The sequence below is a fragment of the Garra rufa genome, chromosome 3, assembly GCF_049309525.1.
Source record: "Garra rufa chromosome 3, GarRuf1.0, whole genome shotgun sequence".
Lineage (NCBI taxonomy): Eukaryota > Metazoa > Chordata > Actinopteri > Cypriniformes > Cyprinidae > Garra > Garra rufa.
In genome coordinates, this window is record NC_133363.1 from 60,580,476 (window position 1) to 60,608,472 (window position 27,997).

The following is a 27,997-nucleotide window of genomic DNA, read 5'->3' on the forward strand; positions in this document are numbered from 1 at the left end:
AAATAATAAACATTCAGGAATATTAAGGGTTGGATTGATGAATGTACAATAAAATGCTTGGAAAAAAGAAAACATGAATATATAAAAATGTTATGTCCACTCATGCATTTTCCTATAAGGGAACGACGGGTGTCTGCAAAAGATTAAATAATTTATTCTCCTGAAAAAAGGAGAGATTGTTTAAGATTGTTTACTTTTGTTTTTCCATGTGATAGTGATCTGACAGGTGAGAAGTCATATAATTATAATTTTGTTACATAATTATACATTATTTCTGAAGAAATCATTTAAATCATTTTTAAATTAATTCTGCAATGTAGCATCATTTGCATAATATATAGTATAAAATGAAAAATGTAAATGCATCATGCATTCCTCATTTTTTTAACCGTGCTATGCAAATCTGACACTCAAATATACAAGGAAAATACACGTGTATTTGTAAAAAGACTGCATTGTCTTCGGTCTCGTGTTCTATCTCATTTCCACTTAATTAATGCGAAAGTGCGCTCCATATTTTATAGTGAGCCCAAATCGGCAAGTCAAGGTTTGTGTTTTGTGTGTCAGTCATTCATTGTCACGATCTCCTCCTCAGGGCAAAGTATTGTCTCTATGCCTGAGTGTCACTACCTTTGTGTGTCACTGTGACATCTGACACTGATGGACTGAAGCAGAAAACTCTGCTTAAAGCCAAATGAACACTCCTATAATCCTAGTTTTATGAAGATGTGGCAGCTTCCTCACCATCTTCACAGATGGTGAAAGCATGCGATGCAGCTGCTCCACAGCAGGTTTAAGTGAGCTGCCAGCAACTCTTGAGCACTATTATTTTTTTATACGGCATTACTCAAGTTTCCATTAATAAATGGCACGCAAAACTGCTGCTAAAAAATATGACTTACAAAATAGTAAATAACACTTATTTAATTAACTATTCTTAGTCACGAAAAGTCTTAAATGTGTTTGCGAAAATAAGATTGCAAAAACAGCGTCGGGTAATTTCGGGTTAAATTCACATCGATCTTATTTTCATTATAACTGATTTATAAATGGCCGTATTACTATGATCCATTTTACGTTTTATTTCGATGAAATACATTAATGTGTTTTTTCCTACTTACCAAGACGCCTTAAATTGTTACAAGTTTATTGCAGCTTCCGTATTGCGTTTAAGTTTCCTATTGCATTTGTCGTTGTTTTCAGGGTTGCATTATTGTTCACTTGGAAGATCATTTGTGACCCTGGACCACAAAACCAGTCCTAAGGGTCCATTTTTCGATTTATATAAGCTGAATAAATAAGCTTTCCATTGATTTTAGTTAGGATAGGACAACATTTGGCAACACCTATTTGAAAATCTGGAATCTGAGGGTGCAAAAAATCTAAATATTGAGAAAAATCACCTTTAAAGTTGTCCAAATTACGTTGTTTGCGATGCATATTACCAATCAAAAATTAAGTTTTGATATATTTACGGCAGAAAATGTACAAAATATCTTCATGGAACATGATCTTTACTTAATATCCTAATGATATTTGGCATAAAAGAAACATCGCCTACCCGTATTTAAGACTTTTTTTTTAATTATAACCTTAGAGTTTGGTTTCATAATTTCGTATCATCAACTAATAAAACTAATAAGGAAAAATATAAATAATACGTTGACAGTGAGTAGATTAAAGTCCACGTTTTTCCCACCAGTCTATCAGAATGAAAAACTGTTACCTTTTCATTTAACTCTAATTAAAAACAAATTAGATGCGGTTGCCTTAACTTAATGCACCTATTTATTCACATTAAATTATTTTTATGACATAAATCATATTAAGTCTCGTTCACCTTTACGCTACATCCTACATTCAAAATTTAGGTTACATTTGTGGTATTATTGTTTTTTTGTTTACCTAGCACCTTATACAAAAAAATAGGCAATACATTAAAACATACCAAGCCACTGTTTGTAGCAAACTGAACATTTGTTTTAATTGTCATATCTGAATTTATTGATTGATTAACGTAGGTGAGCATGGTCTAGGCTTAGTCGGTAAAAACCAAGGGGGAAGGGTCTGTTTATGGTATATCTGCTGTTTTGCAACATTTGCGTGTTGAAGGAAAGGGCCCGTGTGTGAGACTGTGGGGCCAGAGAGCAGTGGAGGCAATTAAACCTCTCTTGACTGTACTGTTGGTTTGAGGAAGTGACTGACAGCTCCATTCATCCCGTTCACGGTTTAATCTGTGCTGAGCAGCTGAATTCAATAATGAGCCATTTCGGCACTGAATGATAAACACTGCCGAAAGTGGCAAAACTGCAATTATGTCATTGCGGCCTTCGTAATGGGATTGCGCACTCAGATAAAAGATTCTAATTTTGTTGTTGTGTATTATGGCAGCGGTTCAATGATGAGATGAACACCTGCGGTTCGTGCACCGTGAGGTAAACACAAATAAACCTCTCGTTCATACTTAGGGGAGAGCGGGGCACAACCTAACACTTTTTGAATTTCGCGGTTTATGTAAATCCACTTGGGGTTCAGAGTACAATTTTTATCCACATTATTTGCACAGTTGTCTAGTACAAATATATCGCTTTGTGTCATATTTACAGTGTATACGTTTTACGTTATTTACCTCAAAAGAAAGGAAGTGAAACGTGACAACATGCCCCGTAGGTGGGGTACGTTGTAACATCTGAGGGGCACGTTGTAACACGACCATATGACAGCTTAAAATGTTATCTGATCGAATGAAACAAATATACACAAAAAACTAAAATATTTTGTCAGTAAAATACATGTGTTAACTTTTTCAAATGAAGTAATGACGTTTAAACAAAAAAAAAAATCTAATTTTGGAGTTTGACAATGAACACATCGCAACAATGCTTGGAATGGCTCTGACCGCCACACACAGCTGTACAGTAGTTCAAAACAATGTGGACAAATAGATGAAACACATTTAGACATTCAGAAAAACACTCCCCTCCTTCTACACACAGCTCTCATAGAACACCACACACATAAACCAGCCAAAATGTTTTACATTTCTTGAAATAATAACTTCTGAACATTAAACATTGATTGTCATCCTTTATTCACCTGTTTCTTGTGGTTTCTTATCAAAGTCAATAGTGTAAATTGCATCGTTAATGTCATAGAATAGCATAGTTTAATAACAGCGGGGCATATTGTAGCAGTGTTACAACGTTCCCCATCTGCGAGACTGGAATATAATACAGGTTAGTGTCTTCTGCTGGTTTGCAAAGCATTAATAAACCATCTAAACTGATCAATAGTAAATTGGAGATTAAAATAATAGCAGTTTCGTCTCATTTTAAATGAGTACAAAAAACTAAAATGAAAAGTTTACTTCAGCCAGAAATGTACTTTTACTATGGTAAAAAAAAATATTCAGCGATATCTTCAAAAGGCTTTAGAATTTTGGCGCTCTTTTTTTCTCTGCATAGTGTTGCTATGGCAACTAGTAAATACCGTAAATTTGGTTATGCTAGCATGTGTGGAAATATTTGAACCACGTGTGTTACAATTAACCCCGCGTTAGGTTGTGCCCCGCTCACCCCTACACAATAACGCACAGAATGCATACAATGCAGCTTACAAACCGAACCCCCTTGCCTTTAGTCAATTATTGAGGATGCACATTCAAAGGTTGTGCTGATTCTGAAGTTAGCCGAGCATTTGTTAATATTGAGTGTAAAGAACAGAGAGTAATGTGGAAAATCGCCATTAAAATATTTTTTTAACATAGTTTGAAAAGGACTATTGGACAGTTTATTCATCTTTCTCAGCACAATATGCCTATATATATATATATATATATATATATATATATATATATAAATCCCTTCGGTGTTTTCATCTTATTTGTAAATATAGCGTTCCAACGTTCCACCCGCATTAAGTTTAACAGGAATGCTAAGGGGTTAATAAGACTTTTAGAACGAATCGTTCCGGATTTGAATAGTTTGAGGCGCTTACTTTATAGGCTAATCACGACGCATCCGTTTAAATTCGCCTTGGCCGTTATTACGAAACTATACTGTGAGATAGGCTAAAAAGTGACATTTAATTGCAATTAAATCCACTTACCAAACGCAACAAACAAAGTCAAAAGACTTTAAAGACAGAGATCGTTTCATTCACATTTCGCTGAACGCTAACGGACGTTTAAACTAGCCTACCTCGTGCTTTTACTCGTCTCTGTTTACCAATCGATTGATGGATTACAGTCCGGAAGTGACGTCGCTGCTGTCAGTCAACGTAACAAATATATACTCTACTCTAGAAATTATGTGTTAATATGACAGCTATAGCCTTCAAAATGTGTTCCGAATATTCTAATCACACCCACATATTAGAATTTTATTGTCTATTATAGAATGTTCCTGAGTTGGTCCCACGTAAAAATGACCTCCCCCCTCCTCCCGAAGAAATCCTGAAATCCGCTGGCTTTTTCTCCAGAGCTTCTACAGAGCCCAGAGCAGATACAAAAACACACCCAGTGTAGACAACGAGTAAATCGACTATATAAGTCATAAAGGGAAAAAAAAGGAAGTTTGCGCTGCTCGGATCCATGTTTGTTGTGTGGAATTAGTTATACGTGGTTAAGCAGTGAAGCGCCTCCCAGTGCCTCGGTCATAGACCTTGAAACCCAGCGCATATATGCAGAATGCATTTTGGGTTGAGCGCGATCCTATAGCTGAGGAGGGTCCTTCCACTTGCCCACAGGGCCCCCTCCACCTCAACCTTCCTTCCCTTCTTCAAACTGTTCCTCCTGCATGGACGCCCGATGCCGGAACATGCTAAAATATTTGGGCAGAAACTCGGTTCCATCGCTGGAGTCTGTGGCTGGATTCTAATTAAATTTTTTTTTTGTTGGGAATAATTCCCATTTCTGACAAGAAAGAATTTACGCTGACTATTTATTCAACAGCCCAAAAGAACTAAGTGAACACACAAAATAGTTAAATTGTTAGATGTTTGATCAAGCCACGAGTATGGGCGATGGAATCGCCGAGGACCGAAACCACTGTGGATCCAATTCGTTGTGCCGTGACCGCGGCAGAGACTCCAAAAGCCGGACGGAAGTGGGGAACCGGTCACCTGTGCAGAGTTCTACCGACACACCGGGGACTTCGGCGTCCACACCGACTTCATCTAGCGAGGATGGACAAGATAAACTTTTAGGAGTCGATCCGGACTACTGTCGAAGGATTTTGGTCAGAGGTGAGTGAGCAAATATATTTACCGTGAACGTTTTAGAGCAAAAAATATTCCCAGTCATACTGGCTCATTTTCTAATTGATTTAAAAATTCAGTCAACAAAAAATGAAAACAATAGTTTAGTAATATCTTAATCAGACTCTTTAATTTTCATTCAGTAAAAACAAAAATATTTTAGTAATAAATTCAACAGACTCCCTTCCATTTTCACGAAACAATTTTCTGTTTCGTATTTGGTGTATTTACTCGTAGTGATTATTATTATTATTATAAGCACACCAAAATATCTTTTTTATTTCACAATATTTACGAAAAGATCATTTATGGCAAACATTAATACAAAAAACGTATGCACAAAATGGGTAAGATCCCAAAAGACCACCACAAAATCTTAATGTGATGGCTGTTAAATACATTAAAATACATCAATATCTGACATTTCACAAATATTAAAAACATATTTTCAATTTAAAAAACAAATATAAAAACATAAATGAAAAATAAGTGTTTTCGAAAGGTGTGTATTTTTATATTGAGAAGTATTATGAGAGGGATTATGTATTTAATATCATACAAACTACAGCCATAAAACACGAGTGCTGAGATTAGTTTGTGAGTGTCCTTAAATGTCAGTGTTTTAGAGCCAAAAATAAAAAGCTAAAACAACACTAACATCAACATGCAAACATTATGCGTTGGAAGCAGTTATGTAAATTTCTGGAAAATATTTAAAAACGTAGATTATTTACGTATTTTTAAATAAAGGTTTTGTATTTGTATTTGTATTTTTTTTTCACCGTGCATATTATACATTTCTTATATTTACAGAGGTGAAGTCTTTTAAAACACATTAAAAAACCGAGAAAGGGGAATACCTGTTAATGCAAATGCCTTTTTAAAAAATCATAATTTAGAGAATACGTGATTTGTAAAATAATTTCTGGTAAACTGATATATTTAGGAGGTGCAAGTCCTTCACATTGGGATAAATACAACATTTAAATTACAATTCATGCATACATTTTTCGTATTCCTATTTTAGTTTTGAATACAATAAGAGGAGCCTAAATGTAGCAAAGATTAATTAAAAACGACACTAGTATTACTATAATAGTAGCCTACATATCAGTGCTAAATATTTGACTATTATCTGAATTGTTTGCACCATGTAGCTGTAATGACTTTGAACATTTTAAAATGAATTGGGCATCTGTAAAGCAAAGCGATATTGCGTTATATGTTTTCAGTATAATATTTTAAGTTTAACTTAGCTTAACTTGTAATATATACAACAGGGGAATTTTAAAATGACATACTCTAAAATCCCAAGACTTTTCATTCATTTTAAATGCCCTTCCACCACATGGTTTATGAAATTAAATGCACATAAACTGTCCGAGCACTGCTGCAATAGTGGCAGTGAATGGACGAGTTAGTAGTTGGGTTACGATTGGACGAGCTGTATGAGGATCTGAGTGGTTTTGCCTCTGTAAGCCCACAATCCCCGGTGTCACTATTTGTTTTTAAAGCTGACGATTGAATGCGCCCGAGTCCTCGTGAGAACAGGGGTCACTGAAAGGTCAGTAAGTCTGTGCCACTGGCCGATAGTCTCGCGTTGATTTGAAACGCCGAGGAAAAAAGCAATTAAACAAGGTTTCGCCATTAACATTCTACCGCTTTATATCAACAAATGCCATTAATCTCATTGTGATATTACAGCTCAACCAAGTGTGATTCTAAGATACTGAGCTTGGTTGCCAGGCAGAGGTTCATCTAGGCGGAGCTACAGACGTACAAAACGTCATGCCAAATATTAATACTTTATCACATCATTTTAACACATAGAGCTAATTAAACTCATATCTAATTGTTAATATAATAATAATAATAATAATAATAATAATAATAATAATAATAATAATAATAATAATTACCATCTTTGAAGTTCTGAAACAGTCAGTAAAGCTACGATTTAAGTATCTTTTTGTAGTCACAACCTGACAGATATATTTTATTTTCCCAAAATAGTGCATATTTTGGTTTGAGACTAAAGTCCTAGTATTGCTTTACTTTGACCTACTTATAAATGTTTTCTAAGGGCTAATGATGGTCACGCATCAGTCAACATGCAATCAAGTCACTATATTAAAATTGCAGTATATGTTGGTATATTCAGTTTCAACAAAAAGCCACTTTATTGTGTTTGTTTTCTGGAAAAATTTCTGGAATAAAAACTGGGAATACTCTTTCTCAAATTAATTAATCGATTCCAGAGTTTACTGGGCGTATCCTACACACAAAGACTCAAAACAACTTGGATATTTATTTTGGAAATGATATGAAAATTAAATGTATAGATGAAAAATATTCTAACACTGTTAAATAAAAATGGTGCATTTTAATTTATAGTTATTGCTTCCCATAATGTATTAACCTAGATATATCAAGACATTGTATTATGGTGTATAATATGAATATAATACCATATTTATCACCTTATTATCTGATATTATTATTTCTGATTTTGCATGTCGGCCAAGATATCAATAAAATATTGTATAATAGTCTTGATAACTATGTTTCATGCTGATAAAAATAATCTTTAAGTGACTGGAATCTAATACGTTCTTGTTACACTTCTTTAATCTGCATAGATGGATATAAACATAAATGTTGTACTGTAAATACTTGACTTGATCCAACAAACAGGCGAACAGCTTGCTTAGCTTTTTTCTGCTAAACATAACTCCAGTAGATCTCATTACCAATTCAAGGAAAATGTCAGTTTAAGGCTCTTCTTTGGCAACTAATTTGGAAACTTACGTGTTGTGTACTAGATTTTGCATGTTGTAATGGTAAAAATCAAATCTTTATTTAACTACTCTGACCGACATTAACAAACTATTTTTAACAATTGGGCCACTAAGCTAATTTCTATCTGGCACTATCAATAATAAAGCGTCGTTAGAACTCGTAAGCAATACATACATTTATATTGAGCTAAGTTGATAGTCTGTCAAATCCTCTCATTTTTTTCTGTGATGCAAAATGTACACATTTATTTTTAAATACGTTACATTATATTAATCATATATCATAATAATGTAAGAGAATTTGCTTATTTCAAACAGTAAATCCTGTAACGTATGTGTGTCCTTAACAGACGCCAAAGGCACTATTCGCGAGATTGTACTGCCAAAAGGCCTCGATCTAGACCGGCCGAAGCGCACACGGACCTCGTTCACGGCGGAGCAGCTCTACCGGCTGGAGCTCGAGTTCCAGCGATGTCAGTATGTGGTCGGGCGCGAACGCACGGAGCTCGCCAGACAGCTCAATCTTTCAGAAACTCAGGTACGAAACGCATTCATGCTTGTTAGACATGCTAACAGTGAGCTTCGCTTTCGATCGAGGTGCTGCTTTTTAATGCAATACAAATACATATATTTTAATAGCCTATAAAATATTTTGTTGCATGCTTGGTGTACTTTTATTATTGGTGTTATTATATTATTATACGTTTTGTAGGCCACTACAGTGGTTTGCAATTTGATTGTGTCTTTGTAAATTCTCTAGAATTCTTCTTTAAGTGATATGTTTTGATTCGTATTTATTTCTTCGATTTTTCAAGTGTTCGATTTTTATTGTAGCACAGTGTCGTATAGCGCGGTACAGGAGATTAGATTCGATTAGATTAACTTTAGTGTATGTGAAATGCATCAATCTATTGAAAAATAAGTATTTACGTCAGATGTGCATTTTTAGAGTAAACAAAAATACTCTAACAAAAAAAAGCATTTCTTTTAGAGACTGCCTGTTATTTAAAATTGATTAATTGTTGTTGATTTTACAGTGTATTTGCAAGAAAACATATTTCCGGCTAATAAAATTAAAGAAATATTTTACATGACTGAATTAATTTAATGATAGTACCATGTAAAAATACGATGAATGCAAATAATAATAATTAAAAAAATGCAATAGCCCATCAAAATAAATACAGCCTAATGCAATATAAAAAACGTGTTTAACACAAAGAAGTTTGTAAAAAATAAAAATAAATAGATCTGTTTTTGTTGACTTGTTTTGTCGCTGAATCTAAAAAAAATAAATTTATCGATCACAAACGGAAAGTAAATATAAAAAGAACAATTAATGAATGAATGGACAAACAAATAAATAAATAAATAACTAGTTTTTATCAAAGCGGTCAATGGTTGGTCAGATGGTATAGCAAACTGGCACAAATGTAACGAGTGTATAGACGTCAAATCTTGCGCTAGAGTTGCCAATCTCCTGTCTGCAAATGCTGAATGTCAGCCTCCATTGTTATGAACACAATACTCATAATTAGTATTCGCACAGTGGGCGTTAGTGGGCGGAGCATTTTTTTATCCAGACGTGGAAAAAAAAGGGGGCCCCAGTTGTCCGGTCATCATTCATGCACTATGAACTGCGTCACTTCAGATTTATTGTATAATTTTATTTATTTTAAGTTGTCGGAGTTTTAAAAGTTTGATTTATTCGTAAGATTGAGATTGAGTCAAATGGTCATCCGAGTGATTAAAAAACGAATAACAACATTCCTAGAATAAAATCCATACGATTAAGCGACTAATCCGTTACTCGCGAATCCACCTTTTGGACATCCAATACAACTTTACCAGACGCGTATCTTCAAAATAGACTGCCACACAGAGATTAGACTATCCTGTATATTTACCTTATAAATCACCTCAATAAATCGTGTTTAGACGCACGGTATTATGTGGACATTCGTGATGGCTTCAAAGCTCAATTTTCAAAACGCACGCAATTCTAGTTCAATGCTGTATTTTTATAAATAGTAGACAATGATGCAGTAATTTCAAAGCAATTTCAATACATTATCTGCACAGACCATGGGTCTTAAATCGCCATAATGTTGCATCTGAAAAAGATGATTCAATGCAATGTAAATAATAAATTGGCATGGTACAGTTCAAACAAACCATGGTTTCATCACTTTGCTGGCAACCGTTTTGGAAAGGTTAATGGAGCCATTTATGATGTTTGCAGTCAGGTTTTTAAACCTTACCTCTTAACAGTCTTTTTTACTTTGCTTGTAAACTGTTACCCAATTCATGAATTAATTAAACGAATAAATAATACACATATTCAAAATTCTTATGCTTCTGCACAGTGGCATAATATGCATTTACATCTGTTTTTCTAAAAAAAAAAAAAAAACATTGTAAATTATCTTATTAGTATGAATTTAGTTTGGTGGCAGGTCAGAAATGTGACACTAGGGGCGCAGTGCGGATGTCATCTATGTGAATTTGTTAAAAAAAAAGTGATATATTTTTCAAAATTTTCATATATTTTTCATACAAACACACGGAATTTAAAAGATCCATAATTATACCTGAAAGGTATTTGACTTATGGAGAAATACTTAGGGAGGCTGTGTGATCTGCTATAGACCATCTAAAACTACATTATATCATGCATTTTTTTTTTTTTTTAGCTCTAATTGATTCAGATTCTATTACATAAAATATTTGTATAACTACATAAATATATATAACTGCCTTTCAAAATGAACTAGGTCATTAAAACGGTGAAAAACTAAAGAAATATAGTGACCAGTTACATATATAAACTTCAAGCTTTAATCTCTATGATGAATAAAAAAAAAATTCGTGAATATGACGTGCGTCCACTAAAAACTGAATGCAATTAATCAAATCAGTCAAGAACTTAGATCAGCTTTGAACAGTCCATTTTACTGGCTCTGGCAAAATTACACACAGAAGCAAAATAATCGTATGTAATCTTTATATAGAATTCTTGTGCGCGGTAATATTCAGGCTATAAATTTCCTCATTGAAATCAAAACCTAAAGAAATGCGCTGAAAGCCACAGCAGGTCTGAAGAACTCGCGGTCAGGGTAAAAACGAGGCTTTAAATCGTGTCAAAAGTTTTGTTAAAGGAGCAACTTTATTTAAATGTGACGAATCAAATTACTGAATAAAGAGCCAAAAACCAGTTCATTAGAAAAAATATCAGCATATTCCGCTTTCATTAAGTTTTAATTGAATTTCAAAAAAAAAAAAAAATAGTCTGAATAAAATAATATATAGCCTACAGCTTATATCGTTTCTCTGAAATAATTTCGGCTGTATCTAGTAAAACTATGAACCTGCCGGTCACCAGAGCGTTAAAATTATGGCTTTGGAGACACTCAATAAATCACGTTCAATACAAAAAGCGTTTTAATGAAATTGCTTTTTAAAATTTACATAGGCTATATAACGCAGATTAAGTGCTAATACTTATTCATATTCATTTATGCTCATACAAATGATCTTGGTGCAGCAGCTTCCATTTGGACATGTGAAAAACGTGATTGCAAAATGTGCATTTCAGTTTACTCCACTGCAATATCAATCTATCTAAATAGCTATCTATTTATTACATTTCAGTTTTTTGTTTGTTTGTTTTTTTAAAGCAAAATAAGATTGAGCTAGTCTAAGGCAGCGTTTTGAGCCTTTGGATGTTCACGCGTTTGCATAAATATTTGCGCATTTTTTATACCCTTTGGCATCACAGTGGCATCTGTAGGTACAATATTGACTTCACACTATTCAATAATTTATTCTACAATTAGTCTATACAGTTTTATCGACATCAATTTAATCCTAAATAGCATGCTAATGATTTACAGTGATGCACAGAAATATGTAATCGTGCGCTCCTGAGTTTTGCACTTGTTTTGTATAACTGATGCATTTAACGAGAGGAAACTTGTCCTGTCAGGCGCGCACACGCGACTTGTTGCGCCTCAGTTGTGAAAACATTTGCAATGTCGAGGAAACTTGCAGAAATGCACTATAAATTCCGGAATGTAACACGACCAGATCTCTATAACACATCATGGTACTTTTCACAGTCTTTGAGTTTGTGCTTCTCTTCTGAGGGACTAAATGTGCGTAAGAAACTTTGTCATGACAGACATCATAAAAACGTCAATGGTCAAAACACTCAATCTATCGAAAATTAACTATGAAGGCTGTATTTGATTGTCTTGGCTTCAACCCCAATCAATGTGGTTCTAAATGGACTCAAGGACTCGTGACGACGCATTAAACTTCTTTTTGACGTTTTTCGAAAAGCCGCGATTTCTTACGTCAATTGCTGGTTTAATTCGAATGGAATAATTAAGTCCAGCCTTTATATTCAACGCAGAATTGATTTCGTTCTGTCATGAGGATTTCATAAGAATAAAGAAAGTGGCTAGTCTTGTGAAAGCAGAGATTAGAGCTTCAAATTAAATCGAATTTTGCCAGAAGTTCAGTTCCCTTCCCTCTTAAATTTAGTGAAAATATATAACGTTAATGAGAAGTATCTCAAAGAGGATATATAGATAGTTACATAGATAGAAATGAATGTTCAATTAGTATGTTGCATGAATATGATACCCATTCTGTACTATCATAGTATTTAGGTACCTGTTTATTGGTAACCACTCTTAGGGTCCCAACCATGGACTTTTAAGGAGTTTATTCAATTTTTAATTTTGATAAACTGCATCCATTGTCATGGATGAAGATGACCCACCTTGTAAGGGTTAAAAGCAGCTCAACTTTTTTCCCTGCAGCTTCTCAGAGGATCAGTTTAGTCTGTGTTGGATTATACGCATGGGGCAATTGACTGGCTTAATGTAAAGTATTTCAAAGTAATAGGAATTCCCAATTTGTTTACAATCAAAATATGGGTTTTTCCTCAGACCCCGTCCCCAGCAGGTGGCTCCCCGCTCCAGCGTAACACAGCAGGGATCCGAACCGCACATGACCGGGGTATTCAGGCCCCGCAGACTCATTGATCATGGAGCAGATCCGATGTCTGCTAGATATTTATTATCTGAGATACTGCTGTTAATTTGTATACGGGATCCTTTATTCAGGCTTTAGTATAAGTGTTAACCTTATTTCAATTGTGCTTTGATGGCTTGGCATGCCTGAATGAGAGCCCACAAAATAGAGGCTCGTGGAAAAAAAATATTAAAGAACAAGAACGGATTGAGCTGTGGCATTCTGACCCATCCGCTTAAAGCGTGAGGAAATAAACAGGTTGTTCGCAGCACTTTGTTTCCTTGTGTTTATTAAAGTGAGAGCTTTTTATTAGCCGAGTGAGTGACGGTTCACCTCAGCGCTTCTCTATTTGAGCACAATGAGTCTCTTCCATCAGTGTGACCTTAACATACATAAACAGAACGCAGGGTTTGACTTCAACCAAAGCCTTTCGATGAAAAGGCAGCACAGATTATGATTTATTAGGTTCTTGTAGCAAGTTTCAGAACGCAAATTTGTTTGACTGAATAAATATTTGGGTTTTGGGGTGAGGTTGATGTACAAACAAAGCTGGCAAACATTAAATTTGAATGTGCCTGAATTTGCAGGTCCTCGCGGTGATAAACAGCAGCTTTAATAGAATTAAATTGGCAGTTCTGAAAGCCTTGAGTGAGTCAGTGTGCGCAGTGTTTTTTATCAATACAGCCAGCAGCATGTTGCACAAAGTCTTGTGCTAACGATATAACAATACAATTTTTGTCATTTTTTTGACTCTTTTGAGCCTTTTGAGTTTCCCTTTACCTTGAAATTAGGGTTTACAGTAATATTTTGGGTGAAAAAACATCCTGTTTCACATTTGTGTGTTTGTCTTTACACTCTTAAAAATAAAGCTTCTTTATTGGCATTGATAGTGCTATTAAGAACTTTTAACATCCATGGAATCTTTCAATTCAATAAGATTCTATAGCTTTTTAGAATGTTCTTCAAACTAACAAAGATGTTTTTTCTAATGCACTGATATATAAAAAAAAAGCCTTCGGAACCTTTATTTTTAAAAATATGCCTTTAAATGAGGGTTTACAGTAATGTTTTATTTAGTGATACACTACCAGTCAAAAGTTTCTTTTTTATGTTTTTTTTTTTAAAGAAGTCTCTTCTGCTTACCAAGCCTGCATTTATTTAATCCAAAGTACAGCAAAAATAGTAAAATTTAGAAATATTTTAAATATTTAAAATGTTAAATATTTTTGAATATTTAAAAAAAGTAATTTATTCCTGATTTCAAAGCTGCTTTTTTAGCATCATCACTCCAGCCACATGTTCCTTCAGAAATCATTGTAATATTCTGATTTGCTGCTTAAAAAAATATTTATTATTATTATTATTGTTATTATGTTGAAAACAACTGAGTGGATTTTTTTTCAGGTTTTTTGATGAATAGATAGTTCAGAAAAACAGCATTCGTATAAAATAGAAATCTTTTGTAACTTTATAAATGTCTTTATCATCGAAGTATTCGTTTCTATAATTTCTTTCCTAAACAGCAAATTTAGCAATTTAGAATGATTTCTGAAGGATCACATGTAAATAATGTAAAGTAATAATGCTAAAAATTTTGCTTTGATCCAAGGAATAAATTACATTTTAAAACATACTCAAGTAGAAAACAGTTATTTTAAATGGTAAAAATATTTCACAATATTACTGTTCTTGCTGTATTTTGGATCAAATAAATGCAGGCTTGGTGAGCAGAAGAGACTTCTTTAAAAAACATATTACTGTTCAAAACCTTTTGACTGGTAGTCTATGTTAGATTATTTTAAGTGTGTTGAGGATGTTGTTGACTTCAACACTGACCATATCTTCCTCGCAGGTTTTGTGTTAACCAAGCAAAAGCCTTGTAATTTTTCGTTTCTTTGTCTTCCTAAATAAAATATTTCAGTCGTCAAGGACAGACGGACTCTTACTTGCCACATATAAAATGATTTCCATGTTGCTGCAAAGCATGGCAAGCAGACATACTCAAACATTCACAAACAAAAAGTCATGCTAATGAAACAAAAATAGCATTTTTGGGTGTTTTTCTCTTTTGTTAGAGTTGAACTTTCACTCATTTGAGCCTTTTGTGTTTTTCTCTTAAGGCTTTTAGTAATGTTTTGGGTGCAAAAACATCCTGTTTCACTTAGAAATACATTACATTAATTAAAGTGGGATGATGTTGACTGTCCATAGTCGTTCTTAGTGTTTTTATGTTAATCAAGCCAGAGCCTTGCAGTTTATCTTTTCTTTGTCTTTTTAAATGAAATATCTCAGTCAAGGACAGAAAGACTCTTACTTGCCACATGAAATGATTTTGCTTGGTTTTAAAATGGGAATGCATTGTTTGCTGAAGAATAGCCAATGCCAATCAGCATAATGTGGCAACTTTTTATTTTCTGTTTACACAGGAGAACGACCATGGAGTAATTACCTTAACTGTGTAGCCAATTCAGAGAATGCATTTGCATTTGATATTATTAAAAACACCTGAGAACGTATAGATGAGCGTTTATGAACTGAATGCAGCTTTTATTTGTCTGATTACGTGCTTAAATGTAACAACTGGTGGCTCTGCTGTGTGGTCTTTATTCTCAAGATCCCTGGGCTTCGCTTGACACATTGTACCATTCTTTTGTTGCTTTCAGTTCATCCGTGAGAAAGTCATGGATTTAATGGATGAAAGATTGTGTAAGAAGCAAGATTGAAGCAAGAACTTTAGAAGAAAAACTTTTCAGCAACATATTATCTGTATCCATAGATAGATAGATAGATCTTCTAGTTGCTTTTTACTCACTAGTAATCATGTCTTGCTGTATGTCCACTGCTGAGCTGGTGACCGAACGAACGCTTTCGCTGTTCATTGTTCTCTTCGACACCCAGACAGCATGTAAAATATCGTAACGTCTAGTGCGAAAAGGAGACATCCAGAAGAGGCAAACAAAGAAAGAAAGACACCAGTTCAGACAATCTAAGCACTTAAAGAGGCAGAGTTATAAGACAATGTTGGTAGGTCAGTTTCATTTTCATTTTACAGCTTATAGTTTGCTTTGCTGACAGCTGTTTATGAGAAAATAATTTTAGGAGCAGAGTCAAGACTTTAACCAGCATGCACTGGTCAAGCCTCAGAGGAGTGGAAAAGTTGATGAGATTGAAGGGCCTGCAGTGTTTGCTTGTAAGTCTGCGGTTTGTCATGCGTCGGGCAGATTGTAATACAATTATCTGATAGGATCAGAGAGAACAGAACACTCAACTCTGCTTGAAGAGCCCCAGATCTGACCACAGCCATTGGTAGCACAGGTATATTTGTAGCAATAGCCAACAATACATTCTATGGGTCAAATATTTTTTTAATGCCAAAAATCATTAGAATATTAACTAAGATCATGTTCCAAGAAGATATTTTGTAAATTTGCTACCGTAAATATATAAAAAATTATTTTTGATTAGTAATATGCATTGCTAAGAACTTAATTTGGACAACTTTAAAGGCAATTTTCTGAGTATTTAGATTTTTTTTTTTTTTTGCAGCCTTAGATTCCAGATTTTCAAATAGTTTTATCTCAGCCAAATATTGTCCTAACAAACCATCAACGGAAAGCTTATTTATTCAGCTTTCAGATGATATTGACCCTTATGACTGGATTTGTGGTCCAGGGTCACACACACACACACACACACATTATATATATATATATATATATATATATATATATATATATATATATATATATTTGTCAAGCACCACTAATAAATATGAACTAGACCTATCAGTGTATTAACTATTTTAAAAAGCATGAAAGCAAATATTATTGCATTTATTTGCTCCACCAGCCTAAAAAACAACAAAAACAAACAAAAAACATTGCGCTTCCATGACTTTCAAAAAGGAGAGATGAATTATGAGAGAGAAAAAGATGCTGAAAATTTAGTCCTTTTTGATTTTATTGAAATCATATTAGAAATTCTCCAACTTTGGCATCTTTTTTTTTTTTAATATAACAATATTATTATAGTCATTTAACAAAGTATGTATATTAAATTAAAAACAAATTAATTAATAACAATATTATTATATTAAAATATAGTATTTAAATTAATTATTTAAAGTAAAATGTAAATGAATACAACAATATTATTTTATTAATATAACAAAGTGTAGTGTTCAAATGTAAATAAAATATTTAAAATAAATTGATATAACATTATTATATTAACATGGAATAGTGTTTTGAATGTACATTAAATAATTAATAAAAAATAGCAATATTATTATATTTATATAATGAGTATAATGTTGAATTAAATAATTTTAAATAATTCAAATCTTTAAAAAAATATTTAAGGTGGAAATGTGTCATCACAGTGGAGACCCCTATTAGACTATGCTGTTGAAGGTCGACCACTAGAGGTGCTGTGGTTCAGCAGGGATGCCTTTTAATCCAATGGGAGGGCAAAATTTCTCAGTATCTGCCCACATACTGTAAGCCTAATTGCCTGATCACATATGCACATGGGCTGTGTCATCCAGTAGTGCTGGGGGAAGGGAACTAATAATAGTGCAAATGCTTTTGCTGTTAGGAGGATTATAGAGCCCTATCTACCAGCCCTCGGTAAGACAGCGTTGACCCTTGGCTGAACCTGTGTGAACATGTGCTTCGGTAATACTAGCAACAAGGGTCAGGGTACGAGGGAAAGAGGGTAAACAGGTGTAACTGATTAGGGTGATCAGGTAATGTGCAAAAAGTAAGGAAGAAAGAATTTTATATTTGCATATGCATGCATGCAAAATTGGACATTTTTCACCACTTTCCCCTTCTATATTACAATACAGGTGTTCTGTGTGTTACAGAATGTGTGTATAACATCTAACTGGACATAACAGCACAAGTATGTTCACTTCAAACCATATGTTGTGGCATATGCGCCAAGAGAGTTTCTAAAGACATCAACTCAGGCCTCGGCTAAATCAAAAATCCCTCAGTAGAGATGCATGAGATTAATGACCTACAAGCTCTTTAAAGAACAGAGGTCACAGAGGAGTCACCGAATAACCAGAAATCCTCATCGTGCTCCATGCTGCACGCCGTTATCACATGTGTGGGATCAGATAGTGGGCAGTTTAACGTCTGGACGGGGTCAACAACGGTGTCAAAAAGATCAGCAGATAGTCAGGTGCTCGTCTCACTCTTTTGCAACACTAGAATTCATTTTTCACTTCTTTGATTTTTCAATTTGATGTTCAGAGTTGTGCAAAATTCAGACTTGATGGATGGATATATATCTAGCATGAATCCAACCATCTATCCATCCACCCACCATTCTATCCATCCATCATTCTATTATCTATTTCTTCTTCCATTTTTCTGTCCATCATCCATCTCCATCTATTGTTCTATCCATCCATCCATCCATCGTTCTGTCATCTAACTATCCATCTTTCTATCATCAATTATTCTTTCCATCCTTCTATCTGTCATCCATCCATCAATTGTTCTATCCATCCTTCTATCATTCTGTCCATCCATCCTTCTATCATCTAACTGTCCATCTTTCTATCCATCCATCCATCAATTGTTCTATCCATCCTTCGATCTATCATCAACCCATCAATCCATCTATCAATTGTTGTGTTCATCCATCTTTCTATCATCTATCATCCATCCATCAGTTGTTCTAACCATCCATTCTTCTAACTGTCCATCTTTCTATCATCCATTTATCCATTGTCCTATCATCCTTCTATCAATCAAACCATCCATCCTTCTATCATCCATCCATCAGTTGTTCTAACCATCCATCCTTCTAACTGTCCATCTTTCTATCATCCATTGTTTTATCCATCCTTCTATCAATCAGTCCATCCATCCTTCTATCATCCATCCATCCTTCCATCCTTCTATCAAGGGGCAGCCGTGGCCTAATGGTTAGAGAGTCGGACTTGTAACCCAAGGTTGCAGGTTCGAGTCTCAGGTCCGGCAGGGATTGTAGGTGGGGGGAGTGAATGTACAGCACTCTCTCCACCCTCAATACCACGACTGAGGTGAGTCCCTTGAGCAAGGCACCGATCCCCCAACTGCTCCCCGGGCGCCGCAGCAATGGCTGCCCACTGCTCCGGGTGTGTGTTCACGGTGTGTGTGTGTTCACTACTGTGTGTGTGCACTTGGATGGGTTAAATGCAGAGCACAAATTCCTTGTATGGGTCACCATACTTGGCCTCACTTCACCCCCTTTCCTTCCCTTTCCTTTCCTTCCTATCATCTGTCTATCTTTCTATCCATCTATCCATCCATCAATTGTTGCATCCATCTATCCATCATCTATCAATTGTTCTATTCATCCTTCTATCATTAATCCATCCATTGTTTTATCTTTCTTTCTATCCATCCATCCATCATTCTCTCTTTGCATCCATCCATCGTTCTGTCATCTAACACTCCACCTTTTTATCCATCCATCATTCTATCATCTTTCTATCCATCCATCATCAATTGTTCTTTCCATCCTTCTATCATCCATTCATCAATCAATTGTTCTATACATCGTTCTATCATCCATCCATCCAGCCATCCATCAATTGTTCTATCATCTAACTGTCCATCTTTCTATCCATCCATCCTTCTATCATCTAACTGTCCATCTTTCTATCATCCATCTATCATCAATTGTTCTTTCCATCCTTCTGTCATCCATCAATTGTTCTATCCATCCATCCATCCATCCATCCATCCATCCATCCATCAATTGTTCTATCCATCGTTCTATCATTAATCCGTCCATCCATCCTTCTATCATCCATCCATCCATCCTTCTAACTCTCCATCTTTCTATCATCCATCACTTGTTCTATCCATCCTTCTATCTATCATCAACCCATCAATCCATCCATCAATTGTTGTATCCATCAATTTTTCTATCATCCATCCATCAGTTGTTTTATCCATCCAACCTTCCATCTAACTGTCCATCTTTCTACCATCCATCTATCCATCCACTTATCTATCATTCATCCATCCATCATCTATCAATTGTTCTATCATCAATCCATCTCTTTCCATCCATCAATCGTTCTGTCATCTAACTCTCCATCTTTTATCCATCCATCCTTCTATCATCCATCCATCATTCTATCATCTATCCTTCTATCCATCCATCTATCATCAATTGTTCTTTCCACCCTTTTATTTATCATCCATCCATCAATTGTTGTACCCATCTATCATCCATCCATCCATCAATTGTTCTATACATCATTCTCTATCATCAATCCATCCATCAATTGTTCTATCCATCCATCCTTCTATTATCCATCCATCCATCCATCGTTCTAGCATCTAACTGTCCATTGTTCTATCCATCCTTCTATCATCAATCCATCCATCAATTATTGTATCCATCCATCTTTCTATCATCTATCATCCATCCATCAATTGTTCTATCATCCATCGTTCTATCATCTAACTGTCCATCTTTCTATCATCCATCGCTCTATCCAACCATTCGATCTATCATCCATCCATCCATCCATCCATCCATCCATCAATTGTTCTATCCATCCTTATATCATCAATCCATCCATTGTTATCTAAATGTCCATCTTTCTATCCATCCATCCATCAATTGTTTTATCATCTAACTGTCCATCTTTCCATTCATCCATCTATCTATTAATTGTTCTATTCATCCATCTTTCTATCCATCCATCTGTCATCTGTCTATCTTTCTATCCATATATCATCCATCCATCCATCTATCATCTAATTGTCCATCTTTCTCTCCATCTCTCATCCATCCATCATTCTATCACAGTTTGTCTTGACAAACTTTGCTCTGGAAAGTAGAAATTTCTGTGTACGTCATTTGTAAAAATATATGTAAAAATGTAAAATGCATCAATTTATGTACAAATTATATAAGGAATGATTTACACAGAAGTTCATTTTCCTCATCTTTCCTGAACAAGCTCCACTAAACAGACTTACAACCTCATTTTTGTTCATGTCAAACTTAATATACCATTTACCCTGACTACAGTTCATGACATCATCATCATCATTCATAACCACATGCAAAAATCGACGACATAAACAGAGAAGATCATGGTGGAGAATTTAGGAGCTCCAATTACAGCAGCACTGATATCGTTTCAGTAGAATAGCATCTGATGAATTGATGTACTGGAGCTCGTTCTGCACCAGTGCATTGTGCTGATTCTGAGAGCGGAGTGGATTGGGACGCCGTGGGCCACGGAGCAAATCCAGGTCATGCAGATCCTGCGTTTAGTAATCTCTGCCCCAGCGGTGAACCCTCGATCTCATTAAACAGGATTTCATTCCAATTGTGTAGATGTACGATGGAAGAGATTTGCTTTCGTCTTCTCTTCCATATTTTCATATTTTTTCCTTTGCTTTCTGTAAAGTCGTACGGCTGAGTTTGTAATCTAAAAATCGGAAGCTCCGCCCACTACAGGACCTGTAAAAAAGGTGCTAATGCAAAATCTGAAGTATGCATATACAGTATAAAACAGCTTTAAATATTTTGAGCATGTAAATGAATACTTTGCATACTCTTGTAGACGTACTATTCATGAAAACAGCATCAGCATGCTCACGTAAGCTTGATGGGATCACTCCACAATCTCATTATCTTTACACTAATGGCCATGTTGAGTCCATGATCTCAGTGTTTGGCTCGGGTTTTATTCAACTGTTAGCGTCTTACTGGGTTTACGATGAAAATTAACTTCCGGATTATGTTTGTAAGCGCAAGAGCTGTCGTCATGGAGGTCAACACCAGACACCTAGCATACCGTCGTAAACAATACAGGTCCCAGGGTCATGCATTTTTAGAGACTCCTAATGAATGGAGTTTGTATCCATGTGAGAGGCTCAAATATCCCTTGAGTACTGACCCAAAACATCAAGGCATTTAAAGGTTGTATACATACATAGCCACTCAAACGTAAAACGTTTAATGCTTTTAAAAGACATTTCTGATCAAAAATACAGAATAAAACTGTAATATTGTGAAATATTATTTCAATTTAAAAGAACTGTTTTCTATGTGAATATATTTTGAAATGTAATTTATTCCTGTGATACAATGCTACATTTTCAGCATCATTACTCCAGTCTTCAGTGTCACATGATCCTTCAGAAATCATTCTAATATGCTGATTTATTATCAATGTGGCAAACAGTTGTGCTGCTTAATAATTTTTTGGAACCCGTCATACTTTTTTTAGGATTCTTTGATCAATAAAAGATTAAAAAGAACATGATTTATTTTAAATAGAAATGTTTTCTAACAATATACACTACTGTTGAAAAGTTTGGGTCAGTACATTTTTATTCTTTCTCTTTTTTTGAAAGAAATTAATACTTTTATTCACCAAGGATGTGTTAAATTAATAAAAAGTGATAGCATAGATTTACATTGTTAGAAAAGATTTATATTTTGAATAAATGCTGTTCTTTTTAACTTGTTATTCATCAAAGAATCCTGAAAAGAAGAATCACAGGTTCCAAAAAAATATTTGGCAGCACAACTGTTTCCAACATTGATAATTCTAATAATAAATCAGCATATTAGAATGATTTTTGAAGGATCATGTGACACTTAAGACTGGAGTAACTGATGAGAATTCATTATATAATTATATAAGTGTATTAAAATAAAAACCATTATTTTATTTATACATTTAATAGTAAAATACATAATAGAAGTAAAAAAGACTGCAAATATTGTTTCACACTGCCTCGAGCATCAAGTATTGCACAGATCACTAGCCATTATAGTCTTCCGGCAATTGTTCAGTATGTCCATGTGTCTAAAGCACTCGCAGCAAAGCTAAAATCCTTTTTTCTTGTGCACGGACATACCCACATACAGAGAAAAGCGTCAAAAGTGTCTCATAGAGCAGACAAGTGTGAAGTGCTCTGCTCGACGGGATCTGAACCTCAATCATCCCATGTTCTAGAGCCCTAAACATTAAGAGTGAGAAAATGAGTGTGAATGTGCATTTCTGAGAGCTCGCGATGTGTTGATGCGTTTGCGCGTATCTATAGTTGAAAATGGCGCTGTCTCCTCCTTTACAAAGCAGCAGGTGACGGGTAAAAACCCGGTCAGGGTGAAATGCATTTTTCATAGGGCTGATTTTCTCTATACTTATGAGTTGATCTCGACCCACCGTCGACCTCAGAATACACTCTCAATGAAGCAGCACTGTATCAATTAAACATGCAGGACAAGGACATGCAGAGTTCACTGCACTTTTTAACCTGAGTTCAGCGCACTTTTGAACATGCTTCATTGATCTTTGCTTATGAGGAAGCCACAAGGAGATGCCTTGGTGTGGCATCCCTGTTTCTGAAAAGACAAACCCTGTTTTTGTGGTAAACAGTAAGCTTGCTAAGGCACATTTTTCCAAACACCTAACCCCAAAATTAAACTTGACACATACAATGATTGACTCATACAGTACATGCTATAGATATGTTTCGTAATTGGTTCGTTTTTAAATTTTACGTTTATTCGTATCAAGACATTTTTTTGGACCCAAGGTCAGAGTATCCAATTTAGTTTTTTAAGAGTAGACGTGGCCATTTTTTATTTTTTTATTTGTGAGGCTTGTGATTTCACTCACTTCCAGTTATTTTACCTGTACAACAACAACAACTAATATTTCTTATCATATTTTTCAAATGTATTATCTTTTTACTATTCAATACACATTGTTATTCTTTTAGTTACAGAGGGATAACATTTTTTTGCTAAAATCCAGAAATTAGTTGCATTTTAGCACATCAGTTTTCATTGTCCCTAAAGTCAGTGTTTTTTTTTTAATGTTTTTTAGTTAAATGCTTGAAATAAGCTCTTTAGTGAACACAAGACATTTTTTACATTTTATTTTACACTGTATGTACCTATTTAGGTAATAGTCTATACACTATTGGTACTAATATGTACCTTAAAGATACTAATTAGCAATTACACTCAGAAAAAAGGCACAAAAGCGGTCGCTAAGGTGGTACCCTTTGTTAGGAAATTTGTTAGGGTATGTGATATTTATGTTTATGTATTGTATGAGTCCGTCTGTTTCTGATCGTAGCTGCATCTAAATTGCCCGTAAGGGATTTTAATAAAGTTTGACTTGACTTGACTTTCAAAATAGGGTAACCAGACATCCCGTTTTTCCCGGGACAGTCCCGTTCAGCTCTATTTTTAGTGTCCCGACTTATTTTGAAAAAATTTTAAATTTATTTCGGAATAGGGGATCAGAAAGAGTAGTAATAGGTAATAAAAGGTAACCAAGCTCATCGTAGAAAAAAATTACTATCCAGTCACAATTCGCAGTTAGGTGGAATCACGCTGACTGACACACCAGAAGCGGTCTCTCAGCCGCACGCGCGATCCCAGTTCTGTCTCAGACAGCGTGCGCTCAGTTCTCGCGCTTGCACAATTGTGTACAAAAAAAAAATGTCTATTGTGTGGAGTATCTCACGTAAATATATGTCAGTATATGTCCATGCATTTGGTTTAAAAGGGACAGCAGCCTAATTAAATAACTGTCTGTCATTAATGTTAATAAAACAACAAAAATGTATGCATGTTAAATAAATCTACTGTTTAATTAGTATCTCTATTGTGTTTGTCTTATTGTTTCTAATTATAGATAGACAGACAGACAGACAGACAGACAGATAGACAGATATATAGATAGATCAATAATAAGACATAAGTTTTTTTATACCATGGTCATATTTCCCACCCCTTGCCCACCCATCCTGTATTCCACCATGAGAACTCTGGTCACCCTATTTCACAAGGTACTAATATGTACCATTAAGGTACTAATATGTACACTTTAGGTACTAATATCATATGTACCTTAAATATGTTAATATACACCCCTTTTGGGGTAAAATAAGATGTACCTTGTGAAAAGGTACTGTTCCAGTGACCACTTTTGTACCTTTTTTCCTGAGAGTGTACATACAGAAGTTCCCCGGCATACAGAGGTTCCTCACGTCAAACTGCTAAACTAAAGCTTTCAGAATAAAAAAAAAAATAAAGACTTTAAAGAGTTGGAAGCCTAATGGTGGTGATGTTGAAGACCGTGGCGCTATTTGTTTATAGCCTAATTTAGCTTTCTGCCTATTGATGTAGGCTTCACATTGTGTTCATTTGTAAGGATTATCATGATGAACAAAACGTGTAAGAATCATAAAGTTCTGTTAGTCATAGAACTTATTTGCAGAAATCATCCAAAAGCCAATGAAAAAATCCTATTGGCTTTGTGTCGAGGAAACCAGGGTGAAGATAATGAATCAAAAGACTGTATTATATATTTTTTCTTACAACTTGCGCTCTCGTTTGGCAGGTGAAAGTGTGGTTTCAAAACCGCCGCACCAAACAGAAGAAGGACCAGACCAAGGACACCGACAAACGGTCGTCGTCCACCTCCGAATCGCTCGCCACGTGCAACATCCTGCGACTGCTTGAACAGGGGCGTCTTCTGTCAGTGCCTGCGCCTCCACCCAACCCACTGCTGACTCACCCGCACCCAGGCAACGGCTCGCTCCTGGGCAGCCCATCTGTATCCACTTCCTCCGGGGTGGGTAGCAGCACCACGCCTCCCGGGGCGGTGGCGGGCGGGACGTTCGGACTGTCGCTGTCTTCTTTAGGTGGCACCCCGCCCTCGCCACGCCTCGGGGTCCCACCGCCCTCCCTTTGCTTTACCATGCCCCTCCTGGGCGGCACCCATCACGAACTGCCATCGGGATACGGGTGCGGATCCTCAGCGTTTGAGCCCTACATGAGGATAGAGAGGAAGGACGGAGAGTTAAATGGGAAGAAGACGGTTTCCTAAAAACGTTCCCAACTTACTTCTACCTGTCTCAGGGGACTCACCTGTGCCGTGAACAACCGGATGGAAAGTGATTGAACGACGGCCTCTCTTGTGCTAGTGCCTACAACCAAACCGAGGCCGGTCGGACTCCATCGTTCCAGTGGAGGTGAGCGTTTGGGACGAAGCCTGTAATTAAGCATCGCTGTGTTCGGTGGATTTCGTCGTCCACGGGTTTCCTTCCATTTTTGCATTACGTGTGTGGTGAGGAACTTATTCTTTGTGAACGATGGAAATCGCTGTAAATGTAACTGTAACTGTAAAAGGCTAAATCATTTCTCAAGTTTGTTTCCAAATGGGTGTTAAAAAAGAGAAAAATGACGAAAAAATGATCAACATTGTGGTACGGTTTTATGCTGCTCTAAATTAATTGACTTTGGGGAGCTTCTTGTCGATATAAATGTGCGTCTGTGTGAAAGTATAAGAATGAGAGAATTAGGTGAGTGAACACCTACAGTAACAATAACAAGGCACTGACAACTTTTGTGGCATTTATTTCATACTGGACCTGGGAGCTAATGCAAGTTCAACGGGCTGAATAATTATTCCTATAACAGTGATGCAACATTAAATCTGAGCAAAATGACACAGGTCTTCAGCAAAAAGCTAAATTATAGTGTCTAAACTGCGTTTCTCCTCAAGGATACATTGTCACAATGCACAAAAATATGTCTCTTCTCTTGGTAACACGAAATTCTCAATTAAAAGCAATGCTTTCATTGGCTCAACAACAATATAAGGACCCATTTCATGGCATGGCGTAATCAATCTCTATAATTATTTCCTCTTTTGAAAAGTCATAGAAACCCTATCTTTTCGCTATTGGGGAAAACGAGAACACAAAAATTACACTTTTTATAGTTTCTGCTCACCACTATAGAAATTCACCAAACTATGGCGACTTCTGAGAACTTCAGAAACATGCTTCCTCTTGTCAGAGAGTTGCTTCCAAATCAACGCAAAGGGCTAATTATCGACTTCCAAGATTCTTCAGCACCTGGTTTTATTCTTTGAGATCTTAAACAATGCTTAATTATTAATTGAGCCTGCATAGGATCAGTTCCATAGTATGTGCACATCATTCAAACACTGACTGCAGTTTACATGCACTAACGCTTGCCATTTGCAGTACTACAGGTTTGGAGTCTGAATCAAAACAAACAGACACAAAAAGGTACTTTGATGGAAGGATTGTTACTATAGTAAGTATACTATGGTAGTACTTTTTTGTTTTGTGTGAAATTTTTTTCACCATCCCAAATGATGACCTTTGTCCTCCCTGTCAGTATTAGTTATGGATGGTAAGCATCTTGTCAGAGACGTTAGGTCAGTTTGGTGCTCTTGCACATGTTTTATATGACTGAAGAATTACAACCCACAATTAATCAGCATTTTTTTCATGATGCACTTTACGTTAATGGATTTTCCTAGTCTTCTTCACTCAAAACCTACCATGCATATCAGTAAGAATAGCATGCATTGGTTTTTCAAAAAATTCCCCAAACATTCAGTTTTTGTTTGTTGAAAGACAGCCAAAGACATCCACTGTAACTACTTCCCAACTTCTGATCTGATTCAATGAAGTCATGCACCAAAGCTAGGCTAACGCATGCAGACTCATGGAAATGATTCAGATTTAAAAGATGATTTTGTAGTCTGTGTCTTGTAAAAGCATTTCGCATGAAAACAATCCAATGCACCTATTCACACTGGGACGAAATTTGGTAGAAAACTTTTTTTTTTTGAGTCCTGTAAGTCAACAACCCACCAACAAATAAGATTTGGGGTCACAAAATACATGTATCTGTGCTGAGTGAAATCAATATTTTCTGGTTAAGTTGAAATCAGTTTTGTCAGACTTTTATTTTGCATTAAAGCATGTGAAGTGCTTTTTTGCTTTGCTCTAGAGTGAAGAGACATTTGCACTTGTTTGTTTTGCATTCACAGTGACAGCGATTTAAGTCACTGAAAGTGCTTATGA

General features: G+C 35.5%; 1 protein-coding gene across 1 annotated transcript; it reads left to right on the top strand.

Moving 5' to 3' along the window:
* Nucleotides 1-4,549: 4,549 nt before the first annotated feature.
* On the top strand, nt 4,550-27,754 carry vax2 (ventral anterior homeobox 2). Its single transcript, XM_073837406.1, has 3 exons — nt 4,550-5,244; nt 8,405-8,592; nt 25,492-27,754. The coding sequence occupies exons 1-3, from the start codon at nt 4,995-4,997 to the stop codon at nt 25,978-25,980; spliced, it is 927 nt and encodes a 308-aa protein (XP_073693507.1). The 5' UTR covers nt 4,550-4,994; the 3' UTR covers nt 25,981-27,754.
* The last annotated feature ends 243 nt before the right edge of the window (nt 27,755-27,997 follow it).

Bases quoted from the DNA above. Each gene is read 5' to 3' on its own strand.
- vax2 (XM_073837406.1), top strand. From the start codon at position 4,995: ATGTTTGATCAAGCCACGAGTATGGGCGATGGAATCGCCGAGGACCGA. The intron at 5,245-8,404 runs GTGAGTGAGCAA...TGTCCTTAACAG, and splicing joins TCGAAGGATTTTGGTCAGAG to ACGCCAAAGGCACTATTCGC. The intron at 8,593-25,491 runs GTACGAAACGCA...CTCGTTTGGCAG, and splicing joins TCAATCTTTCAGAAACTCAG to GTGAAAGTGTGGTTTCAAAA.